Source organism: Convolutriloba macropyga, chromosome 8 (assembly GCF_964194025.1).
Source record: "Convolutriloba macropyga chromosome 8, txConMacr16.3, whole genome shotgun sequence".
NCBI classification, from domain to species: domain Eukaryota; kingdom Metazoa; phylum Xenacoelomorpha; order Acoela; family Convolutidae; genus Convolutriloba; species Convolutriloba macropyga.
In genome coordinates, this window is record NC_134475.1 from 48,791,447 (window position 1) to 48,812,648 (window position 21,202).

The 21,202-nt window shown below is 32.7% G+C and overlaps 1 protein-coding gene across 3 annotated transcripts in view; it reads right to left on the minus strand.

Annotated features, from left to right (window-relative positions):
* Positions 1-21,202, minus strand: part of LOC142344782 (uncharacterized) — a 140,926-nt gene that overhangs the window by 52,649 nt on the left and 67,075 nt on the right. For all 3 annotated transcript variants that reach the window (XM_075396720.1, XM_075396721.1, XM_075396718.1), the window contains exons 7-9: positions 16,301-16,394; positions 15,866-15,997; positions 9,730-9,858 (exon numbers count right to left, since the gene is read on the minus strand). In XM_075396720.1, the coding sequence (XP_075252835.1) occupies positions 9,730-9,858; positions 15,866-15,997; positions 16,301-16,394 (355 nt within the window). The remainder of the gene's footprint in view (positions 1-9,729; positions 9,859-15,865; positions 15,998-16,300; positions 16,395-21,202) is intronic.

Here is a 21,202-nt window from a genome sequence, read left to right on the forward strand (position 1 = left end):
GTGGGTCCAATAGAACTTTTTTTCTATGTTTTGACATTCCTCAGACAAAAACTACGTATATTCTTCTAACTTTCGGTTCTGTAAGAGTCCAATTAGAGGATTCAAAAAAATTAGTAAATCTTGGAAAACCACTCAACTTCCTGCCAATATCTTGGAAACTTTTGTGTGGTTCTTGGATAATCCAAGACCTTGCGTGGACTTGGCGTGGATGTCGTGGGTTCGAGCACTGAGCATTGATTGAGTTTATAGCTAATTTTTTGCAGGGCTTTGAATTTAGTTATATTGAAAAAGTGTAGGCGTATTTTCTGACATTGCATTGTTGTCTTCTGTCTACTTTTTAATTATGCTCAATAAAAACAGTTCACAAATCTTTTCTGTTAAAATTCAGGTCATTTGGTTTAGTTTACTTTTGGTCTGATGCTCTTTCGAATTTTCATTAAGTTTTTAAATAAATGGATAGACGTTGAAATTTAGTCGAAAGTAATGCTGGTTGTTTTTTATTTTGTTGTTTGTTTTGTCTCTTACTCTCTTAATGAAAGTTATCAGGGTTTCTCTAATGAGTTGTTTTTTCATTTGTATACTGGATGGAGCTTAGAATTGTTTTTTAAGTGTATAAACCAATTGTTTTCAAAACCGGGTACTTTTTAACACAATTTCTATCTCTTCCTCATGTTTTGGACAATTAAGTCAAAAAAGTGGTTGAGCGGGGTCGGAAAATTAAGTGCGGACGCACATAACGTAGCCCACGTGTTTCATTATGGCTCTTATTTGATACTTTTTATTTCAAAATTAGAATCTTTTGTTGCAGTTTGAGTGTTGCATTTTTGATGCTCATATGCTGACTTTATTTTTATAAAAAAAACTTAATCACAACTATAGGATATAAATTTTTGGAAGAAGTTAAATCAATCTATGATCTGTCGTTTGACACTGTTTTAATTTTTGAACCTTGAGCTGTTTTGGTCTTAATAGTACAAAAAAAACCACCACTATTTGTTGTAAATTACCTGCACTTTGAGATTATTCGTTTTAAAGTTTTTTTAAAATGTCTTGCATCAGCCCACAGCCGCTATTTTTGCTTGATTATTGTTAAACAGGAGCCTTTTTAAGAACTGTTCTTCCGTTTTTGTTCCGTCGACATTTTGTTGACAAGTTTAACTTCTTTTTTGTTCAGTTAATGAATCTAGCTGTTTTTAGATTTTTTCTTTTTCATCATTTGTTTGATGGCTTGTTGTATTCTCAAGCATCATGCGAGTATGGCTCAAGTGTTCTTCAGTTCACTTTTAAAAATTTAATTGTTGCGGTGTATTCTGTCGACAGAGTTACAACATTATTATATAATTATATGACTATTTTTCTAAACGTTTTTGCACAAGTATATTTGTTCAAATTCTGTCGACATCCTCATAAAGCACAAACAACTCTTTTTCACTAACGAGTTTTCATTTTTTCTTGTTCTCTTTACATAGTTAGAAAGTACCATTAGATAGATAGATGAATTAATTTTGTACAACTATAAATTTTTGATCAATTGTCAGAAAACTATGACCAAGTGCAAAGCACCAGTTATATCTCGTGCAATTAAAACAGGTACTAAAGTGTCCTGTGTCAATCTTAAAGGCAATACATACGAGAAACAGAAACGAGGGGAGTATCTCAAACGATCCAGAATCGTGAAAAAGAGCAAAACTCCTCACCGACTGAACCGCAAAAGGCGGACAAGGAACAGATTGTTGATTAATTCCTCAAGTGACCACCCAAAAGTCCGGAAAACTATTCAAAGCAATCAAACTGTGGAAAATTCGCCTACAGAAAATGTCGACGAAAAGAGCAATTTGGACAACCATCTTTCACGTTTGGCTCAAAATGGTGAAATCGCATCGATGCTGCGACTTCCAAATGTCAAAACATCGAATAATATGGCGGTGATATACGTGAACTACGTGAAAAAATTACAAGAATTTGCGAAACTTACGCTTTTCGATCACATTAAAGTGCTGAAAACAAATTTCTTCACTTTGACATTTCCGGATGGGAGCGTTCTTGTGATCGAGCTTTCGTTATACCTGAACGGATTTGGAATTTCAGAAGGCAAAAATGTTTCAGTTTCGATTCGCGGTCAAAATGACATGACGAACCCGAGCGAGACAGACCCGTGCGACAAACCAACCATGAAAACCCAAGATTCGCCCAGCTATGTGGTTTCTGTGTTCCTTCAACACCCAATGAGTGTATCCAGCAGTTACCGCAGGTCTTTCAAAGTCTGTATTCGAGATATCCATTGTAAGTCCAAAGGTCTGCTGGATTTCATCACTTTGGACAAATTTGAGGAATATATTGATGCTACTGGTGGAGTGAAACTTGGATTGTGTGTTCAAAAATGAAAAATGATTCCAATTCGAACATATTATGTTCAATTCTATTGGGAGCTTACATAAGATGAAGGAAAACAGAAACTGAATAGTAGTTTAGCATAAAATGAACATAACAGCTTCAATGCAAGATTTTATATTTATACTAATTTTTAAATTGCTGTAATTAAATTTTTATCGGATTTACAATCAATTTCTTTGAAAACCTGAATATCTAATTTTAGCAAAGCGTTGCAGAGAACATTTCTTGTTGCATTCTGCCCTGTTAGACTATCCTGTCATGAAAAAGAAGTTAGGGCTGTTGATCCCTGTAAAACTTGCTTTCTTTTTTATCATAAATAATTATTGCCATTTTTTGCACCTCAGTGTTGGGATTTCTGTTGTTGCAAATTAGTTGATTGAGGCTTTGGCAAAGAATGAAAATAACTCCAAAATAATTTTTATCCAAACAAGGCGGCTCGGTAATGTGCGATCGCACATAAGGTTCCGACCCCGCTCATCCACAATTTTGGCATAATTGTCTAAAAATTGAGGAACAGATAGAAAAACACAACAAATTCAAGTATTTTTCAAAAAAAAAACTGGTTTATGAACGAAAAGATAGCCTCCAAAGCAAATAACTCAGTGGAGTAAAAAATGAAGCATTAGATTAATGAGATATGCCGATAGTAAGAAAGCGAGCGAAAACGAACGGCAAAATCAGACAACAACAACAAACAATAATTACATCAAAAAATTTATGTCCGTTTTAAAAAACAAAACTTAATATAAAAGTCAAAATAGCGTCAGATAAAACTGAAAAAAAAAAACAAAATAACTTGTAATTCACCAGAAAAAAAATGGTTATTCACCAGTTCATAATAAAGCTTGGTTACAATTAGACAAAAAAGAACAGAAACTTTAAAGTTAGAAAATTCGCTGAATTTTTTTTTAATAAAAACAAATAATTTCAAAGTAAAGAAAACCATTAGGAATCAAATAAAAAATCCCAGATGTTTACAATTACCAATGCTTCTAGAGAAGGGAATTGAAAACTCTTGGTATTCAATATTTTTTTGCAGTTACAAAAAAGAACAACAAATAGACAACAAACAAAAAAAATCAATTAAAACTTGCCAGAAAATGCTCTGGAAGCCGTAATGCCATACTTTGGCCCCCAAAATATGTTTGATTGCACCTTCGTCGAACAACGATAATGTATTATGGGGCCGCTCAATAATGAAAATAAGCAAAAATTAGACAAAAAACAAAAAATGCAAAATTATGTAATATTTGTTTTTTTTCGAAAAGTTTTTTTTCCAAAGACATGAAAGCCATTAATTACAATATGAAAAAATTGAAGAGGTTTGTCCATGCTTCCAAGGGAAGCCCTTGAGACCTGCAATTATCCAGAATATGTCTTACGTCTACAAAAAGAACGTCAAATATGACAAAATTCAAAAATTCATTTACTTTTTTTGTGAAAAACCCGTGTGGAAGCCAGTAAAGTCATAACGAATTCTCTTAAAACATTAGTTTTTGTGAAACCAATCCCTTTTGTGACCTTCCCCTAAAAGGTATTACGTGAACTCTCATCAATGAAACTGGGTAACAAATAGAGCAAAAAGAAGAGGAGCAAGATTATGTAAAACTTGTTTTTATCGAAAAAAATTTAATTACAAAGACATGAAAGCCATTAATTACAAAATGAAAAAAATGAATAGGTTCATTTATTCTTTCAAAGGAAGCCCCCTAGAACTGCAATTATCCAGAACTTGTCCTATGTCTACAAAAAGAACGTCAAATATGACAAAAATCAAAAATTAATTTACTTTTTTTGCAAAAAACCCGTATCGAAGCCAGTAAATTCATAACGAATTCTTTAAAAACATTAGATTTTGTGACACCAATCGCTTTTGACGCCTTCCCTTGACAAAAATAATGTCATCATTAAATTTTAGTTAACGAGACCAGGTAACAAACAGACAATAAAAGGAACAAAATTGCGAAGTTGAAATGTTTTTTTTTTTCATTTTGGAAAACAATTGTTTTCAAAGTCATGAAAGCCATTATCTATCTTCTAAAATCAGTACATCGGCTCATTAAATTGTTGAGGAAAAGCCAATCAAAATGGGTCATTGTACAGGAAATTAAATACGACTAAAAAGACAAAGTAAAAACGACAGTTGAAGACAAAATTAAAAAATTCATTTAAATTCTTCCAGGAAGTATTTTCGAAGTGTTAAAGAACCACAATCTATATCCTTAAAGATCTAAATATTATCAATTGTGCGTTATTTTGAACTCAAAAAATGTTAAATATGAACTGACGATAACGTGATAATTTGACAAAATTAGAAAACATGAAAAATGGGCAAAAACAAAAATTAAAAAAAATTGTGAAATCTAGTAGTATCAAAGCCAGAACACCATAACTCAAGGCGTAAAACCGCAACAAAGACTATATTTGAATTCAGCAGAAAGAAGGAGCTCTCTTTGATTGCTGACACTAAGCTAAAAGTTGACCAATGTAAGTGAAAAATGGAGGCAAATTTCAATAAGCCATTTTTTATTTAAGAATCAAATATTTTAAAAAATTATGCATTAGATTAATGAGATATGCCGATAGTAAGAAAGCGAGCGAAAACGAACGGCAAAATCAAACAACAACAACAAACAATAATTACATAAAAAAATTTATGTCCGTTTTAAAAAACAAAACTTAATAACAAAGTCAAAATAGCGTCAGATAAAACTGAAAAAAAAACAAAATAACTTGTAATTCACCAGAAAAAAATGGTTATTCAGCAGTTCATAATAAAGCTTGGTTACAATTAGACGAAAAAGAACAGAAACTTTAAAGTTAGAAAATTCGCTGAATTTTTTTTAATAAAAACAATTAATTTCAAAGTAATGAAAACCATTAGGACTCAACTAAAATATCCCACAGGTTTACAATTACCAATGCTTCTATAGAAGGCAATTAAAAATTCTTGGTATTCAATATTTTTTTGCAGTTACAAAAAGAACAACAAATAGACAACAAACTAAAAATCGATTAAAACTTGCCAGAAAATGCTCTGGAAGCCGTAATGCCATACTTTGGCCCCCAAAATATGTTTGATTGCACCTTTGTCGAACAACGATAATGTATTATGGGGCCGCTCAATAATAAAAATAAGCAAAAATTAGACAAAAAAGAAAAAAAAATGCAAAATTATGTAATACTTGTTTTTTTTTCGAAAAATTTTTTTTTCCAAAGACATGAAAGCCATTAATTACAAAATGAAAAAGTTGAAGAGGTTTGTTCATGCTTCCAAGGGAAGCCCTTGAGACCTGCAATTATCCAGAATATGTTTTACGTCTACAAAAAGAACGTCAAATATGACAAAATTCAAAAATTCATTTACTTTTTTTGTGAAAAAACCCGTGTGGAAGCCAGTAAAGTCATAACGATTTCTCTTAAAACATTAGTTTTTGTGACACCAATCCCTTTCGAGACCTTCCCCTGAAAGGTATTACCTGACCTCTCATCAAGGAAACTGGGTAACAATTAGACCAAAAAGAAGAGGAGCAAGATTATGTAAAACTTGTTTTTATCGAAAAAAATTTATTTACAAAGACATGAAAGCCATTAATTACAAAATGAAAAAAAAGAATAGGTTCATTTATTCTTTCAAAGGAAGCCCCCTAGAACTGCAATTATCCAGAACATGTCCTATGTCTACAAAAAGAACGTCAAATATGACAAAAATCAAAAATTAAATTATTTTTTTTTGCAAAAAACCCGTGTCGAAGCCAGTAAATTTATAACGAATTCTTTAAAAACATTAGATTTTGTGACACCAATCGCTTTTGACGCCTTCCCTTGACAAAAATAATGTCATCATTAAATTTTAGTTAACGAGACCAGGTAACAAACAGACAATAAAAGGAACAAAATTGCGAAGTTGAAATGTTTTTTTTTTCATTTTGGAAAACAATTGTTTTCAAAGTCATGAAAGCCATTATCTATCTTCTAATATCAGTACATCGGCTCATTTAATTTTTGAGGAAAAGCTAATCAAACTGGGTCATTGAACAGGAAATAAAATACGACTAAAAAGAAAGTAAAAACGACAGTGGAAGACAAAATTTAAAAATTCAATTAAATTCTTCGAGGAAGTATTTTCGGTGTTAAAGAACCACAATCTATATCTTTAAAGATCTAAATATTATCAATTTTGCGTTATTTTGAACTCAAAAAATGTTAAATATGAACTGACGATAAGGTGATAATTTGACAAAATTAGAAAACATGAAAAATGGGCAAATACATAAAAATTTTAAAAAAATTTGTGAAATCTAGTAGTATCAAAGCCAGAACACCATAACTCAAGGCGTAAAACTGCAATAAAGACTATATTTGAATTCAGCAGAAAGAAGGAGCTCTCTTTGATTGCTGACACTAAGCTACAAGTTGACCAATGTAAGTGAAAAATGGAGGCAAATTTCAAGCCATTTTTTATTTAATAATCAAATATTTTAAAAGTCAAAACGACCATAAGCTTTCAAGCAATCAAATAGATAAACTAATTTCGAGCAAGTTAGGAAGCCAATAGGACCTATCACTAGTGAGCTTTGATTTGAGATGTTCTGTTACTTAATTAATAAAAAAGATCAAATTTTTTTAAATAAAAAACCGACTGATGACAATCCGAATGATTTTTGGATTGCAACAGTCCAAGATTGGTACAGAACTAGTCCTGCTAATGTTGAATGGCCATTAGGAATATTTAATTTTTGGAATGTCATTGACATAGATATTTTGTTTGTTAAAAAATCAAAAGTAAATCCTGCGTTTTTGATAATCAACGAATAAAGTTAGCAGAAAACGGCAAAGCTTTATTTACAGAGCACTCTCAACGGAAATTTAAGTGAAATTAGCCTTCTTTTCATTCTACCAAGATTGTGTTGGTGGTGTTTGGGTGTGCACTTCCTGCAAATTTAATCAAAGTGGACTAAAGAAACTTATTTCCTGTTGTTTTTGATGAAAAAGTCTGAAATTTGTGAAATTTTTAGCCGGAATTTGTGACAAAAAAATTCAATGAAAATAGCCGACAATGTATTTTGTTTTTAAACGTAACATTAACAACAATTTCATGAAAAATTTTATTAAATTTTATCAAAATTGGCGAAATTTTATTCAAAAATTCCGAAAAAAGGTGAATGAAATCAACGGAATTCACTCTATTTTCTCGAAAGTTTAAACCTCGATATCTCCCTGTCAAAACGGAAAATCAACAAAATCTTTTTAATTCCATATTCTACGCTGGACAAGCTTTCTAATGATACCAGTCTCAACTCTCTACGATGAATATATCGATCGGCCAAAATTGACTGAACAAAAAAAACCCAGTTGAGTATATAGTTCCCCCCCCCCTCAAGAGGGGTCGGAACAAAAATGTTCCTACCCATCTCATTCATAATCTTTGATTGATTTTTTCTCAACAAGAGAACATAAAGGTACTTTCAAAAGGGAGACATGGCTGACTGAGTTTTTGCCAATACTAAAATTTGTGAAGTTTGTAAACTCTAGATCACAGCTTGCCACAAACTTAAAGACGTACATTCTAAACTTTCTATCGCAAGTTTAAAATAAAAAAATCAAGAAAACTTTTCCACATGTGGTTTGGGGATTTCACTTTGTCGCTGCTTTTAAAAAATGCGCAGAAGAAAAACAAAAAAAATGACCAGCTGGACAAAAATTGCAAGTTTAAAACCTACCGTGAATTCTGATATTGCTGCAACAAACAGTTCAGGCCATCTAACTATATCGATAGCAGCCTATAATTTGCCGCAAAATATCTGGAAAGGACGCCAAATTTATTAATTTAAAAAAATTGAAAACTTATAACACCTAACCATCTCAGCAGTTTTGACACAAAAATTTCAATTGTTAGTCGGTAATTGAGGTTAGATAATTTATAGTGTTGAGAGTTCTGAACGGCTGATTGATCCAATAAAAAAACTCATTTATAAAAACGCTAATTGCAAATACTTCAACAGGCAGCAATCAAAATAAGGCGCGCTTACACAAACAAGGTGAAATCATTTGGACCTTTACTTTTCTATTTAACGCATGAGGACAACCTTACTTCTAGATTATTCAGAAAAATAACCGAAAACTTAAAAAAACTAAATACAGAAGGTGCCACTAAGACTGCCCAATTTCAATGTTCTTTAATTGATATTCGCATCTCAGGGGTACTACTATAAGCAAAGTACGCGGTTATGATTCGAGCTCAAGGGTTCCAGCTTTTAAATTGTTTAAAGAAAAAAAACAACAACTTTTTTCTGAGGTAGCAGAGTTAATTTTTCGAATTCTCTGCCAATGACAGAATCAAAAAAATCCCAACCACTGCAGAAAACGGTTTTCGATTTTCTCTTTTATATGTAAAATAATTGCAGCATATTCTTAAAACAACTTTTTCTGTAACAAGTTGTCTTTGCGATCAAAGTTTCTAACAAACAGCTCTCCTTAAATTGCCTTTGTAAACAACAATGGCCTTTGTTTGTATTCTCTATTTTGAATTTAACCTTTGAGACTTAAAATCCAATAAAAAGTTGAGACTTACTGTACAAAACTTGTCTTAAGCATATGTCCTTGCCTTGGATTTGTTTCATATGAGATTTACCAGCATATATAAAGGGATCCCGTATTGTGTGATCTATAGCTAACCCGGTCAAACTCGATAAACTGCGCATAGATTAACAAAGAAAATAAATATTGTGGCGTTAAAATGCTTTAAAATTTTGTTTAAAAAACTCTGAATCAAATAGGAAAACAATCAACTCGAAAAGTCAGCAAAGCGGGAAAAAGATATGTTCAGTCCTTGTGTCTTCTGACTGAAATTTTATTTGAAAATTTCTGATTGAATAATTTTATGAACGTAAAAGCATTCCTATACTGTAGTATCAACCGTACTGATAGCAGTCGCGCAAGAATTTTGTTACAATCTGAAAGCCAATATTTTCTGCTGACCACATTAACACACACGTCTTGTAGAAAAAATGGGAAAACTTTGATGGCTGAGTTCATTTGAGATTAACCTACGAGATTATTAAAAAAAAACTTTCTGCAAAGAGACAGAAACAGACATAAAACAGCGTAACAAAGTTTTGTGGCGCAAAGTGATTTAAATAGGCATTTCACGGTAGACAACAAACTTTTATAATTGATTTCATTTTTTCAACTTTTCATCTCTTAAGTCTTTCAAACAGAAAGAATCTCGGTAATAGCGGAGAGAAAAAGAACCTAATGAAGGTTCGAACGGTCAAACAAACAAGAATGGTCAAGGTCTACCAGCTTGAACGATTCCGGAGTTTGTTTGGTAACCTTTGCTTTCTTTTTGATCTCGGCAATTTCTGTATCTATCTTCTTCTGCATCTCATTTAGAGCAGTCTGTGCTTCGTCTCTCAACACTTTCTCTGCCGCATATCTGTGCTCTTTCTCCGTCTGGTACAGCTAAAAACGAACAGCACTTATTGCAATTTTGAAACTTGTTTTATTCTCTCTCACTTCTGGTTTGTAATGGTGTTGTAATGTTCTGTGTATAAATCATATGCCCAGCCTTCCCTAGTCACACAGCAATGCATAGCTTAAAAGACTCTGACAGAATCTTGTTAGTTGATGCATTAATCTTATCAGATCTTGCAATAATTCGTCATCGCAATCATGATACGCTTTTTCTTATAAGATCCTGTAAGATCTGAACAATCGGTAAGAATCTTGCAAAATTTTAAAAGATATGAGTTGCTGAATGACCAGGGTTTCATCAAAATTTGAAGCCTGAAAGCGACCTTTGTCCCTTGACTATTTACTCATTGGTATTAAACTAATCAAAGTCTTCTGCTGACTTTCGCTATTTCTACTGATTTTCGCTGATTGTTTTTGCTGGTTTTTGTTCGCTACTTCTTTTCGCTGATTTTTGCCACTTGCTCTATCGTTTAAATTTTACTTTTCGTTTAATAGGTTCGACAGTAAGAATTTACGAAAATTTAGAGGAGTGATTGCAAGGAATTCATCAAAAACGGCCTGACAATCACATGTCGGCGGCATTATTTTTAGTGAAAATCATTTTTTGTCCTATTTAAGTTCTATGTTCAAGAAATTTCAACCTTAATGACAAAGAGTAAGAAGCCATTGCTGCAATCAAAAAGATTAAAAGCATAGCCTGCAGAGTGTCGGAAAATAGCCGCGATAAAGGTTTGTGGCCTTTGATGGAAATGAAACATCTAAGGAAATAAGATAGACAGGTTGACCACCAGTCCTTTAATAGACCACTTTACTTGGGTTAGATTTCGAATGTCTTTTTTATGAGACACATACGCTCTATAAAGCAAAAACCCTAATACGGTTTTTTCAGAATTAATATTCGAAATCAAAAACTCAAGACTCTAATACTCAAAAATTAGGGCATATACGTTTGGCATTACTTAGATGCACACTATTAATCTTTAACTAAAAAATGTTCATAAAGTTTAAAATTCATTAAAGAGTTCAGAAGTGAGGTAAGTCACGCATTTTACCTAAAACCAGAACAAATGACGCCACGCACACAGACTTTAACCGCCAAGCAGTAGAAGTCACTAAAAATGAAAAAGTCAATGGTCGCAAGAATCATCGATCAAGACGACGAATTAAAAAACCAAGACAGGACAATTTCTGACGCACAATTCAAAAAATTTTTATTGACTAAACACATACTAGACCTAGAACGGACAATGAGTAAATTGGGAAAACCATTTCCAAAAAAAAAATCAGATAAAAAAATTTTAAAAAAACTGAAAATCAGTGTCAAATGCCGCATGTGAAGAAACACCACAGGCGAGAAAGAGAAAATTGGTTCAACCAAAACACTAAGCATAGAATGAACTAAGAACGGATTGGGAAAACCATTTAGAAAAAAATCAGACCCATGAAATTGGAAAAAAACAGTAAAAATCAAAGTAAAATTGCCGCATGTGAAAAAAACCACTAGCGAGAAAGCGAACTTTTGTTCAAACACCGTTTTGTCACTCAAACCATTGGAAAAAAATACGATCACAAAAAATTGAAAAAACTGTAAAAATCTCATTCTTTCTCTTCTACTTTTAATTTTCAAGTTTTCTCATTCTACTTTAAAAATTTTACGCTGCAAAACCACTCGCTTTTTCGCTCCATTCCTGTTTCGGGGCGACTAAAATCACTACTCCAATTTGACTTAAAAGATCATTAAAATGTGTGAACAGATCTTAAAAAAAGACAGCGCCTCAATACAATTCAAATTTTTTGAATTGTAAAAACACAAAATCTCCAATAATAGCCGATATCCCTTCGCGGCTATTAAATATAAAGGAGGTTGATTCTGCAAAAACCTAATTAAAACTAATCGAGCAAACCAATCTATCAACGATAATAGTGAATTATAAAAAATGCTGTTAGTCTAAAGATATTTCTAAATTTCACTCGTAATTTTGTACAAACTATCTGAAATTATGGACTAAAGATTACAGCGAGGAAAACGAAACAAGACAATTAATATCAAACGGTTAGTGCATTGAAAACAAAAGTTCTTTTTTTAGTTTATTTACCTTTGCTCTTACATAATTTTTGTGCCTACATTTTGGCTGATTTTAGCGTTGAATTTATAATTTTTTTTCGTACTTCACCGTCCATAATTGAAAGTTTAATTGCAAAAAATCATGGCCTCAGTAATCTGATTTTTTAAGCTTGTAAAAAATACGTGGGGTAGTGGTCTCAGCGAGAGTGATTTAATTTTCATAGAATTTTGCAAGGAAAACGACGTAACTTGGCAAAAAGCTGTTTTTAGCGAGTATGTACACTCCAATTTGTCACTTTTCTGTCTTGCTATTCAACATCGTGTCAATTTGATGAAAGAAAACCTTACTGGTATCTAATTGCGTAAAACTCCCTCAGCTTAATAATGGCGGGATAAAACAACAAATTGTACATTAGCAATTACGTATCATGAGAAAATTTTGCTTAATGAGAAGTTTTGCTTAATAATTGTTCCGACCCCAAACTTGGGGGAGAAAATCTAAGCTCAAATGGTTTTTTCTTTTTGTTCAGACAATTTTGGCCGATCCATATATTCATCGTAAAGAAATATGAGTGGTATCATTAAAAAGCTCGTCCAGCGTAGAATTGGAAATTAAAAAGATATTTTTGAATTTCATTCTTTTGAGGAGTTATCGAGGTTTAATGTTTAGTGTAAACGCGTGATATTTACCATGCTTTTGTTCACTTTTAACGGAATTTCTGTTCAAATTAAGATTTTTCCTATTAAAAGGTTAATTCAAAATTATCTTTTACGCTACAAAATTCAACAGTTTTCTCCTACTAATGGACGAAAGGCAATAAAATCGCCAGTTTTTGTCTCATAAGGACTTTTATTATTTATAAAATAATCGAATTTAATTTGAGAGCTTTTTAAAAAAAACTTTTCATTTTTTTGAGAATTTCAGTCACTTAAAGACTTGTCACTTCATATCATGGTTCTGTTAAGGACATATCTAGTTTACAGTCAAATGATGGCCACTGAATACTAATCAAAAAATTTGCTTTCGAGGAATCACTCAGATTTTTTGGCTTCGACTTTGAGTTTTCGTATTTTTCAAGGAAATTTTGATCTTCTTCCTGAGTTTTTAATAAGATTTGGGAGTCCTTTGGCATTTTTTTGAACATTAACCGGCCACAAATTTTTTTGTGAATTGTAAGTTACTCTCGTTAATGACAGCAACCCCATCATTTATACTGCAACCAAAATTAATCTGGTTAGTGGTATTATCTCCTAACTATTGGTTCCATGACTTCGATGTCAAAAGTTTTCTTTTTTTGGAAATTTTTTCGTAATTTTGGTTCCTTTTGATATCTTATTTTATTATCCTACAATTAATAGTTCCATTTGGTTTAGAGGAGAAGTTCAATGGCTCATAGATTAAGTTTTTCAATAAAAACGTGGTTTAAATGACTTCAACGCTTTCTTCAGGCAATTTTCTACTGATTCTTTTGTATCCTGCCTTTTATTTGTTGTTGTTTTCATTGCCATAAGACTTATTATGAAGTTTTGTTTGATGACTTATAACAAAAAACATCCTTCTTGTACCACCAAATCATAATTTGGCGTACTTACTGACTTCTAATGAAAGCTAATGAATTTAATGTCGGTATAGTCTTTGAAAAAAGCTTTTCGAAAAATTTCTTTTGGAAAATTTATTTTTGATTACCAATCGATCAAAATTCTTGTGAGTCGTATGTTAGTCTGGGTAATGACATGACCTCCGTGTTTTGTAATTCAACCCAAAATTAATCTGGTTAGCGGTATTATCTGCTAAATATTGGTTTCATGACTTCAATGCCACAATTTTTCAATTTTTTTTAAATTTTCGGATATATTTTCGTAATTTTGGTTCCTTTCCAAATCTTATCACGTTCTCTTAATATCGACAGTTCCCATTGGCTTAGAGAAGACGTTCAATGGATCATAGATATAGTTTTTAAAGACGGGTTTATGGCTGAAATGGCTTCGAAACTTCCTTCTCGCAATTTTTTTAAATTAATTTTGTGTTTTTACCTCTATTTGTTGCGTTTTCATAGTCATAGGACTTATTGTGATTTCCTATTGATAACATATGAACGAGAAACATCCCTGTTTTCCATTTGAGCCATAACCTATTTATTGACTTCCGTTGAAAGCTATTGATTTTAATGACTGTTAAGACTTAAAAAAAAATTTCGAAATTCTTTTTTGAACATTAACCGATCTTGTAAGTCAGTTTCAGTAATAACAGGACCCATTTTTTTCTCCTGCAACTAAAATGTTTCACATCCTCGATGCACCAAGTTTTCATTTTTTCTAATTTCGGGATATTGTCTCATATTTCTGGTTACTTACTGAAATCTTACCATGTTATCCTAGAAATGACGGTTCCTACCGGCTTAGAGGATGAATTCAATTGATCACAGATAAAAATTTCAGAGAAAAATTGGTTTTTAATGGCTTTGACATTTCTCGCACTTTTTTAATGAATTGTTTCTTTTTGGCTGTTCTTGTTGCGTTTTCATAGTCATATGACTTATTGTGATGACTTGTTGATGACTTATGAATGTCAGACTTAAAAGCCGTATTTTTTGAATTCCGTTGAAAACTATTGAACTTTTTGGCTTGATACCACGGGTTTGCTCAAAAGTGTCGTTGTTTTATTGTATTTTTTAAAATTAGCTGTTTTCTGTATGTCGATTTCTTGCAAAAAAATCCCATTGAGGTTAAAACATAAATTGAAAACAAAAAAATACTGAATAGTTTGTTTTTTAATTTCCTCGACCCTTTTTCTCCATTTTTTTAATTTTGTGTTTTTGCCCGTTTTTTAGTTTTAAGTAGGCGTAAAATTTTTTTCTGAAAGCTGACAGTTCTCATATGCTTTTAATTGAGGATTGAGCCAATTATTCAATGCAGTTAGAGTCTTGTTGAAGATATTACAGTTTCTGATATTTTAATTCAGTCTTTTTTAACTTTTCAGTTCGTTTTTTGTTTTTGTCAACTTGTAACTTGTTCTCATCATTGAGGGGTACCATTCGCTTCCTTGTAATTAATTTTTTAACGTGTTTATTGATAATATGTCGTATCTGTTGCTTTTTCAATTGGACAATATGCATTTTGATAAATATTTTGTGAGTGGTCAGAATTTGAGTTTCTTTTTGTCTTCGTTTAGCAAATTCGCGTAATAATTTAATCCAACGATTTTCAAATGAGGCCCAGGTGAACATATTTAACCTTTGAGTACAATTTCATCTGTATAAGTATACATAACAATTGTAGTAAAAAAAATTATTCAGATTATAGCTAATGATTTTAATTTCTAATATTTTCAAATTAAATAATTTGTGTTTTTGCGCAAATTGTTTGCATTTTTTGTTATTCTGCACCTTTAGTCCGTTTCTATGCCTGAGTCTAACCAAAGACAGGTCGTATTGGTTTCCTCATTATTTCTTCTATTTCCTATTTCTTCTTTTTGTAGACTTGTTACCTATTCTCATTAAAGAAAGGTCACATCTGCTTTATAATTAAGAAAAAGTAAATTTGTGAAGATAGGGTTTTATCTGATTGTCTGGTTGTAAATTACGTCAAAAATGTAGATGAGCGCGATCGGAACATCATGTGCGAACGCACATTAACGAGCCTCTTTGTTAGGTTTTGTTTATTAATCCTTGTTCCACGGAAAATAGTTACAAAAGATTGGTCTGCTAACACAGCTATTTGACAAGTAATTGTTCAATTTTCTGAGGGTCATCTGAAGGTTTAAGCGTTGATAATAAAATTCAACGCATTCAGCGCTTTCACAGCAAATTTAAGTAGAATTTTTGCGTTTCAAAATCTTTAAAAGTTATCCCTTTTGTTCATTTCCTTATCCACTCCCAATTAATTTTCTTCATAACTCTTGATTGTGGCTGCGAATGGTTGTCTAAGTACCTTTTCGAAATCTGATATGCGTTGAATGAGTTCGTTCTTGACCTCCATCTCGAGTGAGTGCATCTTCCTCTTCTGTTCATCCTCACTCTTCATCAATCTCTCGCTATGCTCAACCCTCTCACGGTCAAACGTCTAAACATCAAACATAACAAAAACATCAACAACAATAACAAGAGTTCAACAATATTCTTTCCAGAACAAATAACGAGAACAGTTGCCGATCAACTTTAAATAGCGAGTAGCTACTTTCCAAGTTCAATAATTTCTCTTTACTTGATGAAGTTGGGAAAACAATTTTCATCGTACATTCAAATTCAAATTTATGGTGTCGTTAAATTTGGTTTTGTATTATATATAAATTGTTTCAATTTTTTTTTTTCGCAATATATATAGGTGTTCATTTTATTGAGTATACTTTCAATGCATTAGAAGTACCTGATTGGTTGAGGATGATAGTCTAATGAGCTCATGTCTGAGATCCTCCATCTGTCTCGACTGTTCTGCTATTTGTGTGTGCTCTTCCGACAGCCTAAAAGAAATTCAAGAAATAGACATTTTATTCAAAAAGTTTTAGATAATACCGGAAAAAAGCCGCGATAGAAGCTTGGGGCCTTCCATGAGTTGAAACAACTAAAGAGATTCAATAGACAGATCGACCACCAGTCCTTTAATAGACCACTAGCCTTTTTGGTTTAGCTTCGGACTGTCATTTTTATGAGACACATAAGCTCTATAAGGAGAAAGCCCTGATAGGGCTTTTCAAAATTAGGATCTTTTCCGTTTGTGCCCCCTCAACTTAGTGGGCGCATGTTATTTGCACCCCTCAGATGAACGTGCAATATTTTTACATAATAACTTACTACGTAATGGCACGTGCTCTGTAACTGGGGGGCGCATAAGGTACTGGGGGCACAAACGGAGAAGATCCCAGAATTAATATTCGAAATCAAAAACTCAAGACTCTGAACATAAACGACTAACATCGGGAGAATTGCTCTCAAACGACCGGCGAGCGGTTGGCTTTGTCAGTAGCTAACCAAGTTTTATTGAAGCTAGCGCTAGCTTGATTCGACTCTCAACTTTTAGTTTTCTAGCTTTGTTAGTAAACAAATCAAATAGAAAACTGATATTTAAAAAATTTGCAAATATTGCAAAATTTAAACGAAAAGCTTCCAGATTTTGCAGTGAAAAAGTTCAAAACTATTTTTTCTCTCCTGAGTTATGTCAAGTAACCCATCTGCAAGACTTGAAAAACTTCGTTGGCCAGTAATGATAGTTAAACTGAGAAAAGGACAAAAACACTCAAAAATTTTGAAAACAATTGCTAATTTTAACAAAATCTTGCTAAAATTCAACACATTAAAATCTTCAAAACCAATTCATTGTCTCAAGAGACTATCCAGTATCACTATTTCAAGCTTTGGATAGTTTTACTGGCTCAAAAACATCCATAAACTTGGAACATGATAATAATTTTTCGAAAATTTAAAAAATTAAAATTTATCAAAAAAGTGCTAAAGCTGGAGTCATTAAAATATTGATAAGAATTCCATGAACCTAGAAACTACGCGACAGCTTTTCATGAAGCCTTGGAGGATGTCCCTAGGACCCTGGTGCCAGAAAAAATGATAAAAAAAAGTCAAAATTCAAAAAACTTGAAAAAAATGCGAATAATTTTAAAAAATGCTGATCTTAAAAGCTTGAAAACCCTTCCATTAAATCTAAAAGCTATGCAGTAACCTAAGCTCCAACTTTAGAGGAGGTTATTTGGCTATGTGGCTGTTGAGGTTGGAGAAACCAAGAAAATGACAAAAAAATTTCAAAAAACTCGAAAAAAAATAAGAAGTTGCAAAAAAAACTGCTAAAATATGCGATAAAAGTTGTAACTCACTATCAAAACCTAACGAAGATTTTCTGTTAGGCTGAAAAACGCGAATAAATGACAATAATGACAAATAAACTAAAAACAGCGATAATAAACTGACAATAAATTCAAAAATTTGCAAGTTTTGCAAAAAAAAATGCCGAAATTCGTGGTGTTGAAACCTGGAAAAACAGTTCATTACATTTAGAAATTATGAAATTATACAGTAAACATTTTTGAAGCCTAGAGGACGTTTCTTGAGTCTTGGGGCTGGAGAAACCCAAAAACCAACAAAAACCTGAAAAAATTGGAAGTTTTTTCAAAAAAATTGAAAAATTTGTCATATTAAAAAACTGAAAGCTATTCCAAGGCATATAAAATTGTTTCAGTAACTTATTATCAAACACGTTTTCTGGACCTTGCGTCCGGAGAGAAGTGGATAATAAAATATAAATGTCAAAAAAATTGGAAAAATTTGCTCGTTTTGTCGAAAAAGGCTAAAATTCGTGATGTTAAAATGCTGAAACCATTCCACTACCACTAGAAACTATGCAGTAACGTATTATAAAACCCTTGAGGAGGTTTCTTGACACCTAGGGCTGAAAAAACACAAAAATGACAAAAATTTTCAAAAAACGTGAAAAAATTTGTGAAAATTAGTATAAAATTGCGTTCGGTTGTTCGTCAGTAGCCACGGGAGGTGGGGGGGGGGGGGGGGAGGGTGTACAGTGGGGGTCTGATGGTGAGGGGGCGCGCAACAGTGGGGTGGGGGCAACAGCGCCGTGGGGGGGCAATAGGGGGATCAACAGTGGGGGTGTCGTCAACCTCTAATAACCGCCCTTCACAACATAAGTATTATGTCTCCAAAACAGTTTGAGCTGAAACAGAGCTGAAAAGCTCTAAGAGCACTTAATGCCCGCTGGGCGTTACCTGTTTATCCCGTTTTTGAGGACGAAAAGTCAAAAGCGTCAGACGAAAAATCGGTCAAGCGAAAAATCGCATAAAAAAAGACCGACAGGACTAATATAATTGCTACAAACTTCGTTTGAGAGCAATTAATAATCAAGAATTAGGGCATAGATGTTTGGCACTACTTAGATGCACACTATTGACCTTTAACAAGTAATTGTTCATAAAATTGTTCCATAGGTGAATTCAGAAGTCATTTTTTGAGTGAGGTAAGTCATTGAAAAAGTCAATTCCAAAAAGTCAGGGTACGACGAAACAAAAATCTGTTAGATGAATTAAAAACAAGCCTAAAACTAATACAATGTCATACCCAAACCTCATAACCATCAAAAGTTGCAAAGAAACTGCTTTTAAAAGCCGCGCGTGAACATAAAAAATTCGCTCGCGTAGAAAAAATTTTTTCACACATCAATTTCTCGCTCTCTCAAGAACAGCGATATGAACAAAGCCACTCTCTTTTCGCTCCGCTCTTCACTTTTGTTCAGCACCAAAATCCCTCCAAAATTTTTCACGCGTTTCAGTTCCCGCTTCAAAAATCACTCCAATAAAATTGATTAAAAAGAAGGACTTCTCCAATACTCCTCTTCGAGTCGTAAAAAAAATTAGGAGCGCTATAATAGCTGCCTGGAATTGAGGACGCGGCTATTAATAATGCACTTGGTTACATACGATTAGAAATTAGCAATCAGTATTAGCATCATGTTTTTTGATAAGCTGATAATGTAATCCAATGTTTGGCTGCGATAGCTTCATATCAAGTCTCACGGGCCGCTCAGATATGGACAAGACCCGCGAGGCATGGCCAAATGAGCTAAGCATAAACTTAAAAACTTGGAAAGTATACTTTAGTACACTCTAAATTATCTCAATAGTAATTCTGGTAAATTCATTTAATGGGTAAAAACAGCATATGCATTTTGTTAGATTGGGAATTTTGTCATTGGGGATTCTGGCATTGCGCATTTTGTTCTGTCATCCAGCATTTGCTGAGCCATCAGCTTACATGTTAAGACAAAAAATTAAATGCAGTCGCTTCAGTGTAATATTCAGTCTTCTTTCACATATCATAAAACCCCTTCTCACTGTCAGAACAAAATATCCTATGCTGAAAACCCAATATGCCAAAACACACCCATTATTTCCTCCAATTGTTCAAAACTATCAGAGGTTATTTAGCATAATATGCTGTAATAAAGTATATTTATAAAGCTTGAACCGTAAGACTGGTTCATTTGGCCATGCTTCACGGGCCATGGCCGTGCCTCGCAGTAACCCGTGTTATTTAGTATGAAACTATCACTGCGGCAACTAAAATCAGATTCCAACATCGAATTCCGACAAGAATTAGATGGGGTAAAAATATGTATTATGACATTATGGTTACATCTTGGATTTTTGTAACACATTTGGTCCTTTGTCATCCCAATGGCATTTTATCATGAAAAATCTTTTAATCCTCTTTTCATGTCAAATGGCATTTGCGCAAGACAGTTTTGGTTTTTGCTCGAAAACGGTTTCAATCTAAAGCCTTTTCTGATATATTCAGAACATTAAAAAAAACTCAGAACACTCCTTCATTTGTGTTTGACAAAAGTCAACTCACTACATCCTATGTTTTTTACAGAACTGTCTGAAACACAAAGTTATTTCTTTTTGAACAAAGGGATGACATAGGAGGAGCAAGAAGTAGTGGATAAAACAAGGAAACCATCCACCAGTAAAATTTGACCCTTTCTCCAAACGCTAATCGCGCATGTCGAATCGGGCCAAATTTTACTGCTTGTTGGTTTCCTTGTTTTATCCACTACTACATATTCACTCTAAGACTAACATTAAATTAAGAAATGGCTTAATTCTAGAAAATAATCATAAGCTCGTTTGCAAATTCACCACTTTTTCGTTTTTTCACACTTTTATGTTAAATCTTTCAGCATATTCCTCGAATCTATCTTTGGTATGCGTATATCTATATCTATGTAAAAAAATACATAATCCACACTTAAAATTTTTAAATCTAAATCCGCTGATGTGTTGATTTTCATTAGACATAAAACAAGTTATATATAGACTAGGATCATTATAATGTACATTCATATGATTAAAATAATCTCTATTCTTAAAGTAACCCTTACAGATATAACATTCAAATATACTATCTGAACATTTATCACAACATTTTCTCCACGATTTATCTTTACAACCACCACATTTTACTGATGTAGACATTTTTAATTTGTATGTTTTCAAAAATGAATTTTTTGTCTATAAAAATAAAAAGGTCTAATGTAGAAAACGTAAACTTTTTTTATATTTGTGATTTGGCCTTTGAAACAAGGAAACAATTTGTCAAACATAATTTAAGTGATGAACAGTTAAACAGGGCGAGAAAGGAGTTTGAGTATGAAGTGGAAGATGAAATATTGGAGAGGGTGTATAATCCAGATGAAGATGATTATATTCTCAAACCTGAAGATTATACTAAGGATATTATTTAAACTAAAACT